This window comes from Diuraphis noxia, unplaced genomic scaffold, assembly GCF_037042655.1.
Source record: "Diuraphis noxia isolate RWA-SAM2 unplaced genomic scaffold, SU_Dnox_SAM2 contig0002, whole genome shotgun sequence".
Lineage (NCBI taxonomy): Eukaryota > Metazoa > Arthropoda > Insecta > Hemiptera > Aphididae > Diuraphis > Diuraphis noxia.
In genome coordinates this window covers 80,269,358-80,292,820 of record NW_028301712.1, presented here as the reverse complement: position 1 = coordinate 80,292,820, position 23,463 = coordinate 80,269,358, and the positions used below count along the sequence as shown (strand labels likewise).

The 23,463-nt window shown below is 28.6% G+C and overlaps 1 protein-coding gene across 4 annotated transcripts in view; it reads left to right on the top strand.

Moving 5' to 3' along the window:
* Positions 1 to 23,463, top strand: part of LOC107161411 (uncharacterized) — a 256,312-nt gene that overhangs the window by 122,197 nt on the left and 110,652 nt on the right. For 2 of the 4 annotated variants that reach the window (XM_015507815.2, XM_089218755.1), the window contains exons 1-2: positions 8,221 to 8,667; positions 10,920 to 10,965. The exons of the other annotated variants lie outside the window; for them this stretch is intronic. In XM_015507815.2, coding sequence (XP_015363301.2) covers positions 8,611 to 8,667; positions 10,920 to 10,965 — 103 coding nt within the window. In that variant the 5' untranslated portion in view covers positions 8,221 to 8,610. Of the gene's footprint in view, positions 1 to 8,220; positions 8,668 to 10,919; positions 10,966 to 23,463 lie in introns of those variants that run through there. 4 annotated transcript variants of the gene reach the window in all.

Genomic DNA, 23,463 nt, shown 5'->3' with positions numbered 1-23,463 from the left:
TTCCAGTATGGAAAGGATAATTGGCGAAAATGTAAATTTAAAATGTTTAAAGTAAATTATTACTCGGAGGATCCACGTTGGGAGTGTTAATTATTATTTTTACTTTTAATTTTTTTCAAACTTTTTTTGTGCAAGATTCAATTTTTCGTAGTTTTATATAAATGTATAATAGTACCATTTATTTTAACTCCGTTTTAACTTTTATAATTCGATCCCTGTTTATCTATTATCCTTATTATTAATACAATACCTAAAGATAAAAAAACATTATTATTATTATTATTATAACGAGTGGACGTTACAGAATGACCGTAAACCCGGTTATTATTATTAATTACGTACCTACCTATTACATATTACGATTATCAATTCCGTTCGGTGTTGGTAGAGAGGTATTCATATTATATTTTTGTAATATCGTGTACAAATGTTACCGGCACCCTCGGTAGCACATGCCCACGTATATATATATATATATATATATATATATATATAATATATGTTTAATAATATTATATAATAATAATGCATTGCAGGGACGATGGATTCTCCCCCCCCCCCTATCAACCAGTAAGAGTAGGCTTGTTCCCTTCGGGACCCTCAGGAGAGACTCCTAGGTTGCCGCCGTGGCGACATGTGTTTGGTCATTTCAGTGAGGGTGGTGTGGTCCTTGTTGTACCGGTGCCTCGGATACATGCTGATCCCCGCTACAGCAGGCCGCGTGGTATACTAACGCAATTTTAGTCAGCGACACTTGATGTTCCACGTGCGTTTTATACATTGTCGAAGCAGTGAGTTCCCAAAGTCCCCATATTGCGTGTCGCCAAAAGTATTTCAGTGGAAAGTCAAAATATTTAAATGTGGTTTTTATTCAACAATTATTATATTATGAGAAAATTCCAATCTAATATATCATAAAAAAGTGTTTTTACAATATTATACTTTTTAATTTTTTAATTTTTATGTCAACCATCTATTGAGTAAAAATTTACGAAGTTAATTTGTAGGTATTTGTGGGAGTAAACTTTTTGTCACCAAAAAATAATAAAATAAAATATTCAGTTAAAAAAAAAGACGGGTAAGTGCGGGTAACTCTTTACTGAACATTAATAGTTGTAAAAATTGTAAAAAAAAATGTACCTATAGAGAATCGCTGTAATTGATGTGTTAAGTTGAATTCAAGATGTAAAATCATACGAAAAATGATTCTGAGCGAAGATTGTCTGTCAACTTAAAATATTACTAAGTACCTACCAAGATATATTTTTATGATATTATTATGATTTAAGTAATTTGTTTTACCGATAGGCAATATGCACTGCAGTGGTTTAAATTAATTTTTGACAAAAAAAAATATATATTTGAAAATGTCATTGCGTACATAAAATATAATTATATGTTATAAAGGTTTCATGGGGCGTATATCGATTGCGCCGAAATGACCTTTTTACCTGTGAAAAATCTATTGATTCCGCCGGCTATCGACTCCGCCGAAGTTTTCTTTTTAATGATTCCGCCGGTTAATATTTGTAAATTATTTATTTTAATGAAAACAAAATATAAAAGGCTTAAATTAATATACAATTAATTTTCAATTCACTCGTAGTCTTAAATTCTGCGATTATATATGTGATAATTATATTGATGAAACATCAAAATTTAATCCGAAAATGTGGGCATCTTCTTCAATTTCTTCCGAACGAACAACAAATAGTTGCGAATCGTTTCATTCGAAACTTAATACCCAATTCAATAAAGCACATCCTAATATATTTTTGTTTTCGCATGTATTAAATTTAAAAATTCAAACTGATACATATATAATAATAAGAGGGCTCGATAATACTAAAATAATTAAAAATAAAAATTATGAAAAAAAAAAAATATGTAGAAACAATTTTTGAAGACTATTTAAATAAAAAAATTGATAGATTTAAATATATAAAATTGGCATCTAAGCACTATTCTGAAAAATAAATCAATTAATATCATTATTACATTTTAATTATTATTTACTATTATTTATTTTATTTTACTAAATAATTTTTGCATTTTTGGCGTTTTTAAAATAAATTGTAGAACATTTGATTATTATTTACTATTATTTATTTTATTTTTACTAAATTATATTATTTTTGCTTTTTTGGCGTTAACTAAATAAATTTTATATCATTATTTTACTATTTTAATACATTTTACTTACAAAAATGTTTGAATTATTTTTTGAAATATTTATATTTAAACTTTAAAAAAATTGATTTAAACATACATAGTCGGCGGAATCGATAGCCGGCGGAATCAATAAATAAAAAAGTTCGGCGGAATCGATAGCCGGCGGAATCAATAAATAAAAAAGCTCGGCGGAGTCGATAGCCGGCGGAATTGATATTAAAACGGCGGAATCGATAAAACCCCGTTTCATGAATAATATTTTTAAATTACATTAAAATAATTATACTTAGTTTCGATAAGTAATTTCGTCTAAGATCACTTTCCCACTGGAAAAGATACTTAAATTGAAAATCGAAGTATTATTTCGATTACTAATCGTATACACAGACACAAAAATACAAATAGTAAAAAAAAACACGTATCAATATATTTGTCACTTCGCTCAGGATCTAAAATAAACTAACTTTAAATACAACTGAAAGCTCCACAAATAGGACGTATAGTGTAGATGATCAAAACAAAACCACGATTTAAGACTTGAACTTAAGTCCATAATGACTTTACAAATAATTATAAGTATTAGATTAAAAAGTAAAGGTGTAATTATTTTATGAAGAAAGATTATCCTATCAATAAGATAGCAATTTACGACGTTTATTTCAATTTCAACAACAACAATAATTTTACTGGAGTAGCTAATTTGTAATTATTGTATGAAAAAACTATATTTTGTAATAGGTATTAATTCTAATCATTTCTTATCTTGTTTTCAATAATTCACCAATTCCTTGAACACCGACCAAATGTAAAAAGTAATCACTATAGATAATGTCTTATTATTTAGTTTTAAATAATAAAATAAAATTAAGTACACTAAACGTGTTTTTGAGAAAATAAAAAAATTGAATTTCTTGTAGTGTTGATTTTGTTTTAGTCCTGGCCTGGCAACGTCGATATTGTTTTGATTTTTGTGTGTGTTACTAGTGCCAGTATCTCAGTATAATATTGGTTGTAGTCTTGCGGTCTTGGTTTTTCAACAAAATTCTTACAATATTACGAGACCAAAATTAATTTTGATCATAACTAAATAAAAAGGTAACATAATAATAAATATCATAAAAAATCGAAAACATAATCTATTCTAACTTGTTAACAGCTTACTCAAATTAAATATTATATTATTATGTTCCTTTTTGAATATTGTGTCAAAAATAAATAAAATAAAAGTAGAATTTCTAAATTTATAGCACTCAAGAGAAAAACTCTCATAAACTAGATAAGTACTTTTTAAATTTATTTTAAAAATATACTTAACATGTATACGTATGTCGGTGTAATATCGCTTCTTATCGTGGCCTATACTGTACCTATACTCATATAGTTTATCGGCCGTATCCTGTTTACGCTAATAATAACGTTAACGTAAAATATACCATTGTCGTCGATGTTATTGTTGTTGGCGTTGTTTTGATCAAAATTACATTTCATTTTGTCGTACGCGAAACAAAATAGAAAAAAAAAAATTCTATTTCTTTCGAGAAATAATGCGTCACGTTATCAAACACAATGCACCTGACCATTCATATATTGTGTGGTCATGATCATCATTGTTTTCTAAAGCATTATAATATTGTACTATATAAATAACCGCTATCAATCTGTAAGCAGATAAAACTTTCATAATTATTTACTTTTAATCATACGTACTCATCCTTTTCAATCATCCAAGTTTCACTCGTAATTTTTGGTACGACACAAAAAAAAAACATCGGAAAACAACACTAAACAACAACGATATCTGTACCCCAATAATATAAAATATAACAATAAATGTTAAACTACTTACTGCTATTCGTTATTAATGTCAATTCAATTTTCAAATGATTAAACTATTTGAAAACATCCAGTTCAGTGCAAACATTTCAATACGAGTCTGATTTATTTTCTGTTAAACTGTTGAACTGGATCTCAGCTATTGTCCAAAGAATCGATTTATAAAACTTCCGAGACACTTTTTTCAACTAACTACCACAGTTTATAAATTACGTAGTTTTGTATTAGAATACTATCTGAATGTAACTACAGAAAACTTACTTGGGAAAAATTGAATTTTTTTTTAATGTTAAAGCTTATAAACTTTTAATATAATGTCATTCTACACAAATCATTACTTACAGTTCAAAAAAACGGTAACTTAAAAATAATCTATTTATTTAAGATAAACGCGTTTATCATTATTATTGTTTGGTTTTTTGTTTTGTGTGATAAGTGTTCATGCGTTTCACTAATGATTTTCTTAAGTTCAAGTTTTTTCTCTTGGTAATAAATAATGAGTTAAATATTATGAGTCTCTCTGCTTCACAAACACTGGTATAATCTATAATATTTACTTTACACTTTATGAAAAAAGTAGAAAATATATTATTTTTAGTTGGTTTTTTTTTTTATGGAATCAATGTACATTAGTTCAATAAATTATATCTCCTATAGAGTTTAATATTTTTATAGAACACGATCACGCAGCTTAGGCACCTACACGTCAAAAATTCAATTGATTCTTATTACATATCTTAAACGTAATCAATTTAATCCAACTATAGTTTAATCTGATATTAAAAACAATCATTTTACATTTTACATTATTTGTACAGTATAATTTTATCATGTTTGACTTACATTTTATTTCATCTTAATTTACATGTTTGGTTTGATAACGTTTTTGCTAAAAAAAATACTTCGATATATGCCAAACTAAGAAATCTATCACGTCATATTGATTTTTTTATCATAACATTTTTATACATCAGTATTATTATTTTAGTTCTTTTAAAATAGTTATTTTACTTTAAATTTATTTCCCTTAAATCTTCCTCTTCTCTTCTTTTTGTATTCACCCCTATCCTTTGCATATTTTGTCTTCAATGCTGATCTAAAGTTAAATATTAACATTCATTATAATATTTTATGGTATATATATATTATATATACATATAAATATATATATATATATATTTAGGTAAATTAAAAGTACAATATGTCAATACATATATAATAAAATATTATTTATGAATTATTTCGTTGAAAATACTATAACAAAAAATTACTATACATATTACATTTGATGTTAAATGTAATATCAATATTGAAAGTAAATTATATTTGTGTTCTGAATGTTAAATAATATTTGTACTTGTTTTACTGTGCCTATAATCTGTGCCTATTACCTATTAATGATTCCGTGATGTTTAGATGAATCATTATTATTACGTATATTAGTATTAGTTTCTAGAGATTTTTTTACTTCCATCGTGAAAAAAGTCGACAAAAAATGAAATAAAAATTAACTACCAAAATAAATTATGATTACAAAAAACGTCATAGTGCAAACTTGAACTTCATATATTTATTGACATAGGTACTGATAACGTATATATATATATATTACTAATGGTAAAATATAATAATATGGAACTATATTATAAAATAATTCATATTATCTCTTATAATAGTCCCATAAACAATACGTGTAATTTATATAACATATTATTATAGTCATTTTGACTGATTGTAAATCTGATTGACAAACTAAGTCCACAATATAGATAACATATAGGAACGTTATTATTGTGGTGATCTTCATCTCCACCTTAATCAGGAACCAGCCGGTTTACATGACAAGATCCCTCCTTTTGGCCCTGAAAAACTATGTTTTTAATCATAGCAATATATTATGCTTTACGGCTTTAGCCATAGATTATAAGTAAAATAACGAAGTAGAGTTATGAATGAAGAATTAATTTAAATTGTATTTGAACTATTTTGGGGTTGTTTTTCTGTTTAATTACTTTAATAAGTATGTATATATTGTGTCCGTATAATTAAGGATGGATGAAACTATTAAATAATTTATATAATTTTACCATATATGAACAAGAACATAAATAGGTCATTACTTCTTAATAAAAATAAAATTTCGAGTAGTATTTTTACCAACAAATAGGCATGAACTTCTAAAAAATATTTCTCAAAAATATTAATGTCTGAAAAACATATTCTGTGAATAAAAATTATTGTGCAGACGTTGGATATAAAATACTAACATAAGCTCAGTAATCTACCCCTAACTTAGTGAGTAATATAAAACCAACCTCTAAAGCATGAATATTGTTGTTACACCATATCAAACATCACGATGAGCATAATATAACATACCTATTATTATGATACGCGTTTCGGTCACAGAAAATATTATCTATATACCTATTGTGTTGGTGAGAAAAAAGTTATCATAATGAAAGACTAACTTAAATAGAAATAACGTAACAACTGAAGTAACGCTAATACGAATCGATGGCAGAATAAGGAGAGAATATCGTTTGTGTGAAGTACCTATTAATGTATAATTATATGATACATATATATTATATATAGAACAATCGGCTGACTTCGTGGCACGCGAGCGTGTCGTCTTGGTAAAGTCTGCTACATATAGCTAGTATGTGTGGTATAGTGTACCTACTGCATATGCGCGTGGGTTTCTTGTATATGCAAAGTGCAACCCCTTTTATTTGGGGTAAAACAAAAAAACAAATAAATTATGAGAGTAAAAACAATCATGTGAACGTATGGTATAAAAAACATCACTACTTCCGTATACGTATAAAATTTAATATTATATAGTTTTCCCCCTCTCGTCCGCCGCTAAACCACTGTTGACGACTAACGTATAAAAATTTTAAATACTATTGTATCGTATACCTAACGTCCTGCTCCGCAACCAACGAATAATATTCATTCACGACAAAGTTTGATGGTAACATTCTGTGGATTCTAGAGATCGGAACTATACAGATTGCAACAGAAAGACTTAACCAAAAAAAAAAAAACATTATGCTAATTATTCATCGTATGACAAAAATTGTTAATATTATATGGTAAGTAAATAATTTAAGAAATGTACTCATGTCAGAAAATTCTCAGAAATCATATTTTTTTTAAAGTTATTGCGTCTCAAATGAATTTAACCGAAAAATATTGAATTTTAATAAACTACTTGACTTAGATAAATCCTTTTTCTATCAAAATTTTTCTTATAATCAGATTCACAAATAGGCTATTTTGAATTTACCCAACATTTTTTTCATTAAATTTGAATTTTTTATTTTCAGTAATAGGTACTAAAAATCAACATAAAAAATATTAATTTTAACAAAAATTATTCCAAAAGTCAGTTCTATCTGTTACACCTTGTATATTATTGTAACAAATTATTGCCATAGGTAGCACCAGTAACGTTGTGCGATGTAGGTGTATGGTGCACTGCTACTGAGCTGAATTAATATTATAATATACGTAGAACAGACGAGGACGATGGGGATACGAAAAACACTAAAATGGTATTTTGCATTTTCCAAACAATCTGAGGGAATAATTTAGGGTTTCGGAGCAGGAGCGCACACGCCACCCTTTTGCTTAGGGTAAATAGAAAAAAAAATCACAAAAATACCGTAAAAACGCGTTTTCGAAAAACCATCCACTCTGCAACCTATACGATGTTATGTATTACATCATTACCAGAATGTACAAGTCATGCACAACGTATACATCGGACCCCACATAACCGCTCTTTTTCGTCCCCCCCCCCTTTTTCGATACGATCCCTGCATCGCCGCCGTCGCTGGTCCATGGAATACCGCCACCTCCACGTAGTTACCCATCCGACGTATCTACTCACGTGCGTATGATATTACGTCTTGGGCCACCCCGCACCACGTAGGTATACCGCGTATACCGCGTATATACTTACGCCTTATTTTTCGCGCGCCCCAAATGCCATTAGACGAGGGTTTCCCGTGTGTATATACCGTGGTATAGTGCTGCAGTTGTAAACTCTCGCGCTTAGGGGTGGCGAAACGATAAGCCGATGGAGGCGAATGTTTGGCGAGGGGAAGTAGCGTGGCGTCGATGGCGGCGGCGGTGGGGGTGGCGGTGGCGGTGAAGAACCTTCGCCGCCGTTGTGTAGCGCGCGCGCGACCAGTCAGACTGCGTTCGCCGGGTCGCGTGGTACCGTCGTCGTGCACCGGAGACGATCGCTCATCGACGACGACTACGTACGTCGACGTCGACGTCGGTTAACGGTTATCATTGTTTATCATTTTTGAATTTTTAGTCGAAACAATAATTACAATTATTATTGTTATTATGTCGGCGTTACCCAGAATATGTGAAAGTCCCCAAACCCATCGTCATGATTTTCGAGTCTAACCGAAAGAATTCGTAAATTGTCGCGTGTGTGAAGTCGTGTCGGTGAATAAAACTGACTTGTTCGGTGGTTATTGTTGTTGTTGTTGTTTTATTAAGAAAAAAATTGTTTTAATTGTTTCGAGTGCGATTTACATGTGCTAGTGTGTGTGGTGAATCTTTAACTTCAGCGGAATTATGACGGATTCGAATACGGTGATCGAAGGCACCGTCAAATTTCGTGATGGTAAAAAGGTAAGTCGAAATTTATATTAATATTTCGTAAATCTCGTACGAGTTTGAACAGCGTAAATAAGTAATATATAATTTCGTATGTACCTAGAAATCTTGTATTCGGATTATATTCAACTAACTTCTTAAAACCGATTAAAAAAAAAAAACATACTGATAAACTTTAAGAAAATATTCTATATAGTAAGCTAAGTACCCAAGATTATAGAAACTCTTTGCATACAAAAGACTTACAATTCTTACAATATGATCCTAGTCTAAAATTATTTAAATAGTATTTAAAACTTTTCATACTGAAATACATAACTATTATATTAATAATAATCTAAGGATCTATACGTAACCTGCGAATTAAAAAAAACTTATTGAACAATATTTAGACATTTATTTATGTGTAAACTGTTCACTTTTATTATTGCAATAGTATATATATTTTCAGCGTATTAGCACTACTCAATACTAATAATTATTATCATCATAATGTAGTTATAAGAATTATTATAAGAAAAAATTACCTTGATAATAATATTCTGCAGTTATAGCTATAAGTAACAATACCTATACTATATTTTCATTTTTTAAACATCGCTTTTAATTTGGCTATAACCTTATTTTACGCACTGTTATTTTTATTCCTGATCTAAATCAACGTATAAGTTAATATTCGTCAAATAATTAATTATTAATTATTAAAAAAATAACTCCTGATAAGATTTGTAATTGTTTAGTTTTTTTACGAGATATAATATTCTGATTGCAAACTAAATTAAATAAAGATCAAAGGCTTATTAATACAAGTCAATTTTCTTATATGCACGAGTAAAAATTGTTTATACAATTTTTAGTATATATTTTTATATTTATGATGCATTGATAAAATATATATGATACCTAATTAGTAAATATGAAAAAATTAAATTTAAATCTCTTAAGCAGTAATCACTATACATTAGCAGTAAACACTATACATAATATAACTTTGAGTTATACTGTCACGTAAATATCCTTAATAATTTCAACACCAAAAATAACCATGTCGAAGATCGATGGGCCGTTTACGCGGTCTAACGCCTCCCAAACGATCCAAAACAGTCTACTAAAATTAGAAAAAATGGTTTGTTTTTCGTAGATGGGAATTGGCTGGAAGATATTATCAAAACCATTGCATATTATATACACCGGCAAAATATGTGTCTAGTGAATTATGTCGAGGTCGCTTACCCGGAACATAAATCATTAGCTGCTGTTTTTTACATGAGGGAGAATTTAACGATAACTCAGCAGTCTTATTATCTTTGCTATTTCTTCTCATCTTCAATAAATCGCATTTTGATTTGTTGTAAAATGTCAGTTTTGTAATTTTTTACCAAAACGTGATGAACGTCATCGGTTAAACCTTTCACTATTGAATCCCACAAGTAATACACAATGTTCGTATATGACCTCTCGTTTCTTAAATTTTAAATCTTCCTATCTTAGGATTGAGAATGATTGACGAATATAATGTAGTGATTGTATATTTCACATAATTATTCATAATAATAACAAATAAATTAATAGCGTATTATCAGTAATTATTTTTTATTTTCATAGGTACCTTCATATTATAATTGTTGGTATTGACATTTAATAAATTGCTTACAAATATCTCTTTCATAATATAACAGCTTCTTTAGTTTATTGTGTTACTAAAATACTATAGGAATCCTTAAAAATAGATTGCGTAGCACAAGTAACAAAAAAATAAAAATACCCAAGGCTTTAATTTGTTACCGAAAATCTCTTCATGTCTTTAATGAGCGTACAATAAAAATAAAAATTAAAAATTTGGTTTTACGGTCGATTCAGACATTTTTTAAAGGGTAGATCAAACATTTTATATTTAGTGTTATTATAATTTATATTACTTTCTTAATTATGAATTCTAAAGCAAAACTGAATACCACTAGATTCTATTTAAATTATAGTGAATAAATTATTATTAATGTATAAGGTAACCTGTTTCCTGGTGAGTGTTTCTTTTTTTTCTTTCTGCGATTATGTTCTTGTCACCGCTACCTGCATATCTTGTCGTCGATTTTGCATTGTTTTAGTGGCTTGGATGTGTAATTTAAATGTGTAGATGACGTCATTGTATTTTTTCTAACGAAAGAACACATCGTTGAATGTTAAACTATTTTTTCTCTTTCATCAAACAAACGCCCGCATAGATACACATTTTATACATAATTATTAAATCTAATTTTTTTTTTCAGTGGAAGTCCAGATGGTGCGTTATGCGAAAGTTGTCTCCAGTTGCAGGTAAACACACTTTTCGACAACACGATTATTAGCAATAAATTAAAAGTGTTAACTGTTAAGTCAGACACAAAATAAACTCATTATCAATATTGTTATTGATATGCATTAATATAATATACGATGGAATGCTATTATATTGATTACGTTACTGGTGCCTAATAACGATTGCATACTTACAGCATCCCTTATCCAATACTACGTCGTAGCAGACGCTCATTGTCACCGCCTCCGTCTCTTAACTTCCGGTAAATATCATTACTGTCACGATATTGCACCCGCGATGATTGTTTTCACCAGGTCTCATTGATCTCAGTTATGACAGCAGGTCAACGAGACGGCTACCCTGTATTATAGAACAATACCCGTACACTTTACACACACAATCTTCAATGTATTTATGTACACGCGCCTGTGTTGTTAGAATGAAACATATTGGATGTGTACAACACCTGGCTCACTTCAAACGGTGACTAATTTGCATAAAACACGACGTATATAAATATGTATAATGTATGACATAATATATTGTACACGTACCTACATGTTAAAAGTTATATACCTGTCTGCTCATACTACTGCTGGAAAACGTGTTGATTTATTAAAAATAAAAATAATTAACACCGGAACTGTACGCGTTCAAAACCATTTATAATGTTCTACTGTGTTTTATAGCAGATAGATACAGAAACTCACTGAAAATTCTAGGTAACGTGATTATGGGAACGTAAAAGTGTACATTTAATATAATCAACGCGTGACGTGGGGTACAACTTTATAGTGATTATAGAAGGTCGAAACCCTTAACATATTTGAGTGTATTTTGTTGATTTTTTTTTGGATCCATATAATAATAGTAATGTGACTGATTTTAATGGACTTTTCAAGAGCTGTTCTGGGATTGAAACACTTAATGAAACAAAATGATAACGGTCTTCGAAAATATATCATTTGGTTGGGTTATTATTATTTTTATCAAGTGAATGCTAATACAGCATAAAATTATAGGATTTAATATAATTTTATGAAGTGAACAAAAAAGTCCACGGTGTTAACGGTATTATGTAAATGCGATTTGAACACTTATAATTACCTAATATTTATTTTCTCACTATACTTAAGTTTAGCGTATTTTTATTATGATATTTTATATACAATTAACAAAAATAATTATATTAATGTAGATTATTGATTAATTAAGACATTTTGACTACTTTAGTTGAATTCCGGCTACTACTACGGATGAACGGTTATAATATTTGAAATTTATCCCAAAAATTGATTTAGTTCAATTTTCCACTTGGAAACTCTGATCGCTCGTAAACAGTCCGTGTTCATTGATATATAAACATATACGTACCCATATACGTTCGTACCCGCTGGCAACCAGCCTCGATCGACTTCCGGGACTTTGGTTTCTAAGGGAAGAGAAGTCTAAATATATCTCAGACACGAGACGGTTATTCCTTAGGGGCAAAAGCAATCCTCATAGATATCCTTATGTCTTTTCTTTTCTAATCGTGTACGGGGTCGTAAATCGAATTTTTTTTAACCTCAAGCAACATGCAAACGATCTAAATTTCCGTTCGGTAATAGGAACGCGTGGCAGTCGTTGCACCGTAATAAAATACAAATATTTTAGTAATGATAACGAGTACGTAATATTATTATAATGTACGTTGACGTCATAAAAATGTATTATTATTTGGAGGGATCTGTTTTATTATTATGACCATGAAGAAGAACAGATAAGTGAACGATTTCTCGACCTTGAAACTCGATGGATTTTTTCCTCCTGTGCCAATTGATTGGCTCCAGTAATTTGCATTCAATATAATATAATGTCATAACTCAAAATACCTACATAAAACATGTGACATATCAATCGAGAGTTCGTTTTCAACAAAAACGAATTAATTTTAATAAGATAATACTACATTGTACCTGTATAATAACAAATAATCAAATTCAAAAGCCAATATCACGAGGTCAATATTTTTGTTTTTATTGTTGATCGAATTATTTTCCGTCTTATAATGATATCTGATAGATTAATTTTCTGCGAATATGCTTTGATTAAAACGTTAAGCTCAATCACATAACTAAGTATAAAATATATTGTTATTATTATATTGTAGGTGCTTATAATAATTTATAATCGCATTGTTATCAGTTTATCACCAACATAATAATACATAAATAAAATTTGTTTTCTCACGATGTTTTTTAGTCGTGTGAAAACGAAATCGTAACACATTAGAGAGCACCAAAATGGTTATAATTTGTAAGGTGAGGGTAAACTGCTTAATCTTTAGAAAACGGGTGTCACGTTCCTGTAACCGCGGATGGCACGATGTACGTGTTCAGTTCGGTTAATCGTTGGTCATAGCACCCGCCTCCTCAATAAAGGTTTTTTTTTGTTAAATTGATTCTATGCCGCCCGCCATACTGCAGTTAATATTATATCTACACGTTATTATAATGTCTGTGATTTTTTTCAGCCTTTTAAAATCGTCATCTATAACCTCGGTAAAACTCTAAATAATATATATATATATATATACATTACCAATTACCAACTCTATTTGGTCAATAAATAGTATCTTCGACATTAATTTGAAATGTTTGATCATTTTATTTATTTAGCCAATTTTATTAAAACAAATAATAATTGTTTTGTTTGGATGTGTTATTGATATTATTTGTATTTATTTTTTGAGCATGTAGAAAAGGTTTGTTTTTCTTTAATTGGACATTATTATGGTAAGATACATCACGAAAAAACATTGAACTATAATTGATATATTATTTATTCTTTAGTACACTAACTTGATTCACCCATAATTAATGGTTGTTTTTTCTACGTATGACATTTACATAATATGTATGAAATTGACTTAAATTTTGCATATATTTTTGATATACATTATTTTGCAAACAGTTATTATATTTGCCATCCATAAATAATGAATATATAAATGTGTCGTATATCTACGAACATTATGGTTTAAAAATTACAAGTTGTGGTTTACAAGTGGATATGCATAATAGTAGCCATTATTATTAATAGGTAATTATATTCAATATTTTTAAATTATCAACTGGTAAAGATAATATTATATACTATATTATGTTTTTAAAATTGCTTGATTTTGCCAACGTTTTCACTATCAATGTTTTATAGATAATAATATATATAATGTATATGCATATATTATATAATGATGAATCATCGTAAGTGTATAAATCATACTAGGACCTTTATCATAGATACTTTTAAAACTACCGAATAAAAATCTACATTTTTATTTTGGACGAGAATCCTTTATTTACGCAACAGAGTTAACATGCAATACCTACGATTTATTTATATAATATTTTACTGAGCATTTAAATCCAAGCTTTATAGTCATAACTAATAATATAAAATAAAATACTAATTATTTTATTTATTTTAATCCAGTTGTCATAATATAAGACCAGAATCACGTTCGTAGGTACAATATTATGTGCTAATATTATGAATATTTAATGATTTATAATCACAAATTAATATAATAGTCAAGTTCATAATATATGTGTTAACATATTCCATAATATATAATAATTAATAATAATATAGTTTATTCTTAGAATTACTCGCTGTTACCTGTGTAAACATAGTAGCATAATAATTTTTTTTTTATCTTTTAAATTTGTTTTCTTAGAATAAAAGTTATAGAACATTATAAAAGTATGTAAAAAAAAAAAAAATCCGAGACGTTTAATTGATATTATGTTGTAATGTTTCCAACAGATAATATATTATAAAAAAAAAAAAAAACACTAAATGCGGGTTAGAGATCACATATCTAACATAACTATAATTATTATTTTGATTACGATGAAATCTACGAGAAAGTTATTGTGTGACTTTTTTTCATCCTCGCACAAATTTTAGGTCGCGTGTACGCGATAAATTCTGTGGGACCCCAACCACGAATACCCCGCTTTGTATATTATATCCATTTAAATATATATATATATATTTATTTATATATATACATATATAAGTGTGTGTATGGGTGCGCGCGTATGTATTGTTTTATTATCTCAACCCAGTCAACCCCGTTGTGGCGTTGCAAATTTGCATAGAACAAAACCGCCAAACGGTCATTGGAAACAGTTCGCTGTGTGTGTGTATACGTTTTTTTTTTTTGTCAGGAACGCGCACGTACACACACACACACACACACACACACACACACACACACACACACACACACACACACACACACACACACACATACACGACAAGTGTGTTTCAGACGTTATCCTTAAATTATTGCGCAAACACAACGCCCTCGCGACTCTTGTGTGACATTATAATATATCGGAGTTGGTCCCCGGCGGATTTTCCCGACTTGTCCAACTCGGGTCTCTGAAAATCTAAAGTTCTTTTTCGTGTTCGGATAAAAAATTAATTGCCATGTTTTAGGCCACTGCGGACAAAGCCAAGTGCAACACGCCGCTAATATACGCGTTGCTATAATATGCGTATAATATGTGTAGGTACCCGTATATATATATTATACTGTGTATATTGTAATATGCGCACAATCCTAGTCAAATAATCCAAAAACAACGGCTGAGCAAATTGACGGTATAGTGTTATTATCCACGCCACCGTTGTTCAAACATTCTGTGTACACTAAATACCGCCCAAATTGCCTCTTAGGATAACAATGTTAATTTAAATGGCTGCAATATTTTGTCGTAGATAGTGCAAAAAAATATTAAATGACGTTTTACTATTTACGATAGTTAGGCATTATCGTTTTCAAAGTTTCCGAGCAAAAAACGGTTATCTACGTTTAAAATTTTAACGAAATATGTAATATGTAATTTTATACAGTTTAAACTGAAAAGATAAAATTATTTTCAAATATTTTACTAAAAAATAAATTTAATAACCTTACATTGACACACACCTTTTGACGAGTATGTAGGTCCTCAATGATCAACATTTTTAGCAACAAATTTATAGATATTATATAAATACAATGTGTTTGCTTAGTAATTATAATTTTACTCAAATTTGAAAAAACTTAAATATTTTAAAAATTGTCTTTTTTGTCATTTCATTATCTATTTATATATTTTAATGTTTAATTATGCAAATTTGCATGACAAATGTCCAATAATAGTTAAAAAATTACATATTGTGATAATCAAACAGAAAAAGACCTTGATCATTACACTGATTATGGTTATTTCTATATAGTAATATATGCATAAATACGGAACCTTTTAAATACATACATTTTTAATATGCTAATAATAGAATAAAATAATAATTCAAATATTATTATTATGTGACCGAATATTATTAGACAATGAAATAATAATAAATTAATAAACAATAAAAATAATAATTTAGCTGTTAACTATATTGATCTAGGAGCTGAAATAGAGTAAGTTAAAGTATCAAGGAAGTAATGTGAGATTAGTTTCTTTCAGCATATTTATGGTTGTAAATAAAATAAATTAAGTTGTACTTTGCATATATTTACGTAGGTACCTATATTAATTTGTTTTAATTATCAATGTTAATGATGTATGCACTTTTATATTTTATCTTGTTATAAGATTTTCAACATTAAACATTTATATAGCTAACATAATATTATGCAAATATTTTGATAGAATCGTTAGTAGTTAATTATTGTTATCAATTTAATGTATTTGTTATAAGGTTTATGCCTTAGGTGTTCATTTAAGTGTATTAAAATTAAAATACTGTTTTACAAAATTATCATTGATTTTCTACAGGTGGACCACCGACTACCTGAGTTAGTGAATCAGATCATTTGTAATCAACATGAGTTCAATACATTTAAGTATGAAAAAGTTTAAGAAACCCTTGTAGGTAGTTTCAGATCCCGGTCTATTGTTGATCTCATTCGTCGGCACACAATAGGCAATATGATTTTGGACATAAATTCTCATCCCTATAGGAGTTTGAAAACATCAGTATTTTCAACCAAGGCATTATTTTTATTTATTTTCTAGTCCTATTGTATACATTTTAACATCCGCAGAGCGTTATCGTTAAGATTTTACGGCAATATTCAACAGTAATAATCATTTGCTATTATATACAACTTATAGTTCATATGAATATTAAAATAATCAATCATAATTCGATTGAAAACTATTTAAATCATAAAAAAATCAATAATTCCATTAAAATTTGTCGTTCACCATATCTGCTTTTGTAGTATTATACAGAAATGTGATAAGTTTTTACTATATATTATTCAATATTAAGTATGTCAATAATTAAGTTTATTATTTTTATAAAAGATTTTTATGTAATTAAAGAACTTTTGTTTTATCGTTGTGAATAGTATTAGTTCTTTTTAATACAGTACGATAATTTCTACCTAATATATATATAAATATACTATATATAGGTAGAAGAAAATTGACCACTATAATACTTCTTAATAATATGATTTTAATGATTATATTAAATTTTGATATAGAAAATAAAAAAAAGTTTCAAATTTTCATCTACAATATAATAGTTTTATAAAATTATTTATTAATAAGTTTTAAATTTATGTAGAGGAGATTAAATTGAAATACGTCACAAATCACTGACAATCCAATTAATATAATTTTTACGTCAAGTTTTTATAATCTCATTTTCACGTATTTACGCAAATCCATCGTTTTTGCTATTTACGTCAATGCGCATTTTCATGCTAACATAAAATTCAATTTTGCCGATTGTAAAAAATTGTAAAAACACCACCTGATTCAACTGAACCTGACGCAAGCAATATTTTTCCCACTATTGTTTGTTTAAAAAAATGTTGTTCGCTCTTTTTGTTTAGATACCTACTCATTGCACATTTGGCTAATTCTAAGTCGAAATATCAAAATTAACTATCCATTTAAGAATATATCAATTCAGTGTGAAAGACACAGGTGATGTGTTATTACTAATCTTTTAAACTACCAAACTAAGTAGCATTACTTTCAAGTTAAAACTGACACTTCAATATTGTCTTCAATGATATTAGTGCGATTTGTGTAATTAGTTATTAGTTATTTTATACAAGTCTTGACTTTATTACAGTAAAAAATTGATATTTGAATCTAATAAAGCAAAAACATTCAAATAAAGTTATTAAATATATGATGACATAATATTTGACATATAGAACTAAACATTTTAAATGATAAATTGTATGAATATTTTATATATATTTTTTTGTTATTATATTATTATTAATTGTTTACGGCATTAACAACGATGAGGTTGTTTACATTTTTTTGAATATATAAATCTTATATTTATTAAATAAATTATTTTAGTAAAACTAATAATATAATTCATCGTAGATTTCCATATCAAAATTTTTATTATAGTGTATATACATTCAAAGCACAAAAATTAAATGAACCACAAAACTATCCACAATATTGTAATTTCCCATTCAATACAATAATTGAACATTTAAATTATTTTTTTTTTTTTTTTAAATGCACGTTACGCTTTTTAATTATAGCGAGCCGTTTTATGGTTAGTGATAGAATTACGACGACGTGTTTAACTATTAGATATTATATAAAAACTTTTAATTAGAATATTATTGTTTTCTTCAATTTAAAATAACGCCTCGATATAATTACGGTACTAATATAACATCACATACGTCATTATTATGTAAATAAGAATAATGTTTTTGTCGACTAAAATACATAATATTTTGTTAATCTCCACAAACCGTGAATTCTTTAAAAATATTCAAATGAAAAAAAAAATGTCAAGCAAAAAAAGGGTGAAAATAGTAATATTCATACGGTATATATTATGTTCAGGCACGCAAATTGAATCAACAGACTGACGTGCCTCTTTTTTGTGGGATACATTAATAAACAAGGAGGTCGCGTTAATTAAATGACACCGTAATTATAGGTTATATATTTTTCCTTCGTACACGAGAATTACCAACACTGTGGTACAGATACATAGTTGTGAACGCCCCAGGAATAACTTAGGTATATGTTTGAGCAATTTTATATCTAATACAATATTTTCTTTGTTTAAATATCATACACCGTATTTCGTAATAATAATGTGATCAGTAGATACTTACTAATTTTAAAAGGTACCTAAGTTATGTTCTTAAGTACTTAAAATTAGATACATTCATAAAACTATATATATAATATATAAATAATAGCAGTTAAAAATTAATTATATTTTATTATACCTATGTTATTAGAAAATACAACGCTATAGTACGATCAACGAGACTTGGTCATCACTCATCAATAATTAATTGTCACGATTATAAATTAAAATTACATATTATTATTTATTACCTAATAGTGTATTGTAATTTTATTGAAATATTTTTCTTATTGATTTTTGCTACTGATACGTATTGTGCAATTTATATAATATATAAAAAAAAAGGGTATAAATCATGAAATTGGCAATAATAATTAAATTTTGATTCTAGCAGTTTAACGGTTAAAAATGCATAATTACCTCGATTAGATGTAGACCGGGCTATATCTGTTGGTATCTTAGTCGTTGTAGTAGGTATTTGTAACGGTGGTATTTTTGTCTGAAATTGTTGTTGAACTACATACTTCTATTAAACGGTAAAAATATAGATTAACTCGTACGTAATATTATACCACGTGAGTGGGTTATTATTTTTAATTTTATTAAAAATGAAATTAATATGTACTGTACTGTACGAATAAAATTGAAGAATGGGTAATATTGTATTATTGATGATATTATTATTTACAGTCGAAGGCCAAAAATAAATTACATGTCGTCGTAACCCTATTAAACATTCAAACTCGCCTTGTGATTGGAAAAAAAAATTAACGGGTTATATATTAGGACGCAATAGGGCAGACCAGGATCGCCTCGTTTTTCAGTATAAATCAATTTGCATACGTCGATATCACGATAATTAGTACGAACGTATAACACCTTTAAATATATTTCAATATCTGTACATATCGATGTTGGCTGCAATAACTTAGTATTTCATTATTTTCGAAACGCATCAGATATTACGTTTAACGTGCCGAACGTCGTAACAAAACACATATTGTAGTCGAATATTACTGAATAACCGATCGTGTAAATATATGTATACACATGGTGCATATTAAGTTTAACGTTAAATACAGACAAACGGTTTGGTCTATTACCTATGTATATATATATATATATATATATATATATCTTATATACGTCATACACGCGCACACACAAGTCAGGTGATATAAATCCCATGGCGCCAATTAAAAACTATTATACATAAATAATATATAATATGTATATGCCTGTGAACAGGTGAAATATACGCCATGCAGTACAAGGTCAGTATTATAGTGCGTGCACTTCGCATGAAATTTAATACACGACACGATACGATGGTTTTAATATAATAATATAATATCGTTATGTTTATGATTATATAATATTATAATATGAAATAGGGTGACAAGTGATAGCGCTGACAACGGATGAGAAGTTAACACATGCAGAAAATCAATTTGCTGCCACAGGTGTGTGTGTGTGGTACGGTCGGTGCCAATAGAATATTATTGGCAGTGTGTGAACATAAATATTATGTAAACAGGCTTATATGTATGTATACCCATTGTACCAATGTATGCATGCATAAATGTGTGCACGCGTATGATATGTATATCAATATTCGATTGTGTAGGTTTGCAATATGTATATTATTTATGTGCACCGACAACTCGCTGAAGAAAATTTTATTGCATTCAGATAGGTAGGTAGGTAAATATTGTTGTCTAGCTGTCTGGTAACCGTGGATTAGGTCGCATCAAAGGTTAAATAATTGAGTTTACTTGGCATAAATTCAAATATTTTTTCTCTTTAGTCGTGCATTTATAATGCAGTATTCGTTGAAAAAAAATTGTATTATAATTTGTATTATTGATGAAACGAATAATATTAGGTATGTAAAATATTTTTAAAAAAATTGTTCTAGCCTTTGTCAACTTGGAATTGTTCATTTTATTATACGTAGGTATTGATATTGATTATTATTGTGGGATATATTATAGTATGACCGATTGGCAAACAAGGAATAAAATACATAATATGTCAATATTTGATTAATATTGTAAGTCATCATACTATTATAGTAATCAAATATTTTGCGATTATTAAAAATACATCGATAAGTGTGCTGAAAAAATGGTAATAACCACTATGTATATTGTTATGTCGTGTTGAAAAATTATAAAATATCGATTTTCTTGTACTGTTGAGCTTAAATCCGGTGGAAACGAACGTTCTGGAATCGACAGTGCCCGTGAAAGAATGACAAGGGCGAGACAAGAGGGGACATTATAATGAGTGAGTGGTTGGTGGGTTTACAAATTGGAAGAAATGAAGCGTAGACGGTAAATTGACACCGGTAGGAATAGGCTCGGGGAAATAGCGGATGAGTGTATAGTCTCCGGGAATTGAAACTTCTCCCCAGGAAACGATCTGATTATAAGGACCCGGCAAGAATAGGATTAAAGGACCGGCTCTGATAAGAAACAGGTCTGTCTCTGTGTGGCGCGTGAAGGATAGTTTCCTCTATACACAACCCAAAGGGCAAATAACATAATATATATTATATCTACGACGAATGTTGAGAAGTTTCACCGTACGCTGCGTGTGCTTGTTGCTGGATTATCAAGGATTATGCGCGTGTATATATTGCAGTTTTTAAGAGTTTCAGTAAACATTTTGAAAACTTCTATCACTCTCGGATACTGAGATATATATAAATTATAATTTTTGTAGTAATCTCAATACTACAGTTTGAATTATATCTCGTTCGGTTATCTTACTTTCACCAAGTTTATAAACATTTTTCGTGTAAAGCAAAATAATCACTGTTTTCTCGTGCATTAATTAACAATAATAAACATTTATTAATTTTTCGAAATGAAAGAGTATAGGTATTTAATTACAATTTACATATTTATTTTTTGAAATAAACCTTAATTAATAAGTGTACATTTTTTGGTACAACATTTTTAATTAGATAAATGTCAAACTAGCCGTAATACAAGTTTTTGGATACGATAATATATAATTGACTATTTGTAGAGACTTAATCGCCGAAAACTTTGACAATAATGACTGAAATGTGAATGTTCAACAAATGTATTTTAACAAATAAGAAAGTTTCAGGAAATGAAGAAACGACACATACAAAACTGTATAAATGCGTTAACTTTTAGTTTTAAACTTAATAGACGATTGCAGTAAAGATGGCGAGAGGTTAGAGTGATTGTAAGTTACTTAACTCGAACGTTCTTCAGAAAACCGTACACCTACGAGTACATAAAATTCGTGAATTCTTTCCAACGTCTCAGGGTGGTGTATATAAGTAACCATATTCTGATTTTTCTCAATTTCAAGTAAGTTTAATAAAATATATTATTTACAGCGTGTATAACCTATTTTTATTATATATATATATATATATATATATATATATATATATATATATATATTTATTTATATATGTATATATATTAATAGGTAGTGAATGAAAACCTATCAGTGTTTTAATCGGTAGGTACCGATTGTACTATTATTGTATTTCGCGTAAAAAACGTAAAATATTGACTTATTAAAATTGAATTAAGGGTGCAAGTCGATGATGTATTCTCCCTGTTCTCCCGATTCCCTCCATCTTTGGAACGTGTATCGGTTAGTTCAAATATGACTTATCCGGAGTCAAATTCACCTGATATTGACCTTATATCCATCACCTCGCCCTTCCTTTACGATCGAGAACTTTCATCTCAGCCACTAATGCGTAAATTTTTCGTTGGTAAATATGTGATATTTAATTATAATTGTAGAGAATGATACAATAAATAATTAACTAACATTTTAATTTAAATAATTACATGATGCGTGTGTATTATTTCAATCTTAACATCGCCCACATTAATATAGATAGTGGATAACTCTCGTCCGGAATTTCAGCTGAATTGAATAGGGTGTAACGCTATTATAAACGTAAATATCAATTTCGAAAAAGACCACACATGTACTACGATTGTACTCAAGTATAGAGAACAGTTATTTATAATAGCAATTGTAGAAAATAATTACAACGGTTACCACGTACGTGATTTCATGCGCATTGTTGAAATCAAATGCAATAATATAATGTCATTTAATTAAAAATGGTTTTAGAACTAGAGAGGAGTATATAATAATAATAATAATAGTATTAATAGTAATAATATAATAATAATAGGGTTTCGTAAAGACGATAATTACAAGCGATTATAACGTAGGTATTAAAAAATCGGTGCTAAAACGATACTCATTAAAAAGTAGTTTATAATTGCTTCAAATTATCGTTCAACGCGCCTTGTTTATGCGGCTTATAAGTGCCCCAATAACTGACTTAAGTAATAGCTGAT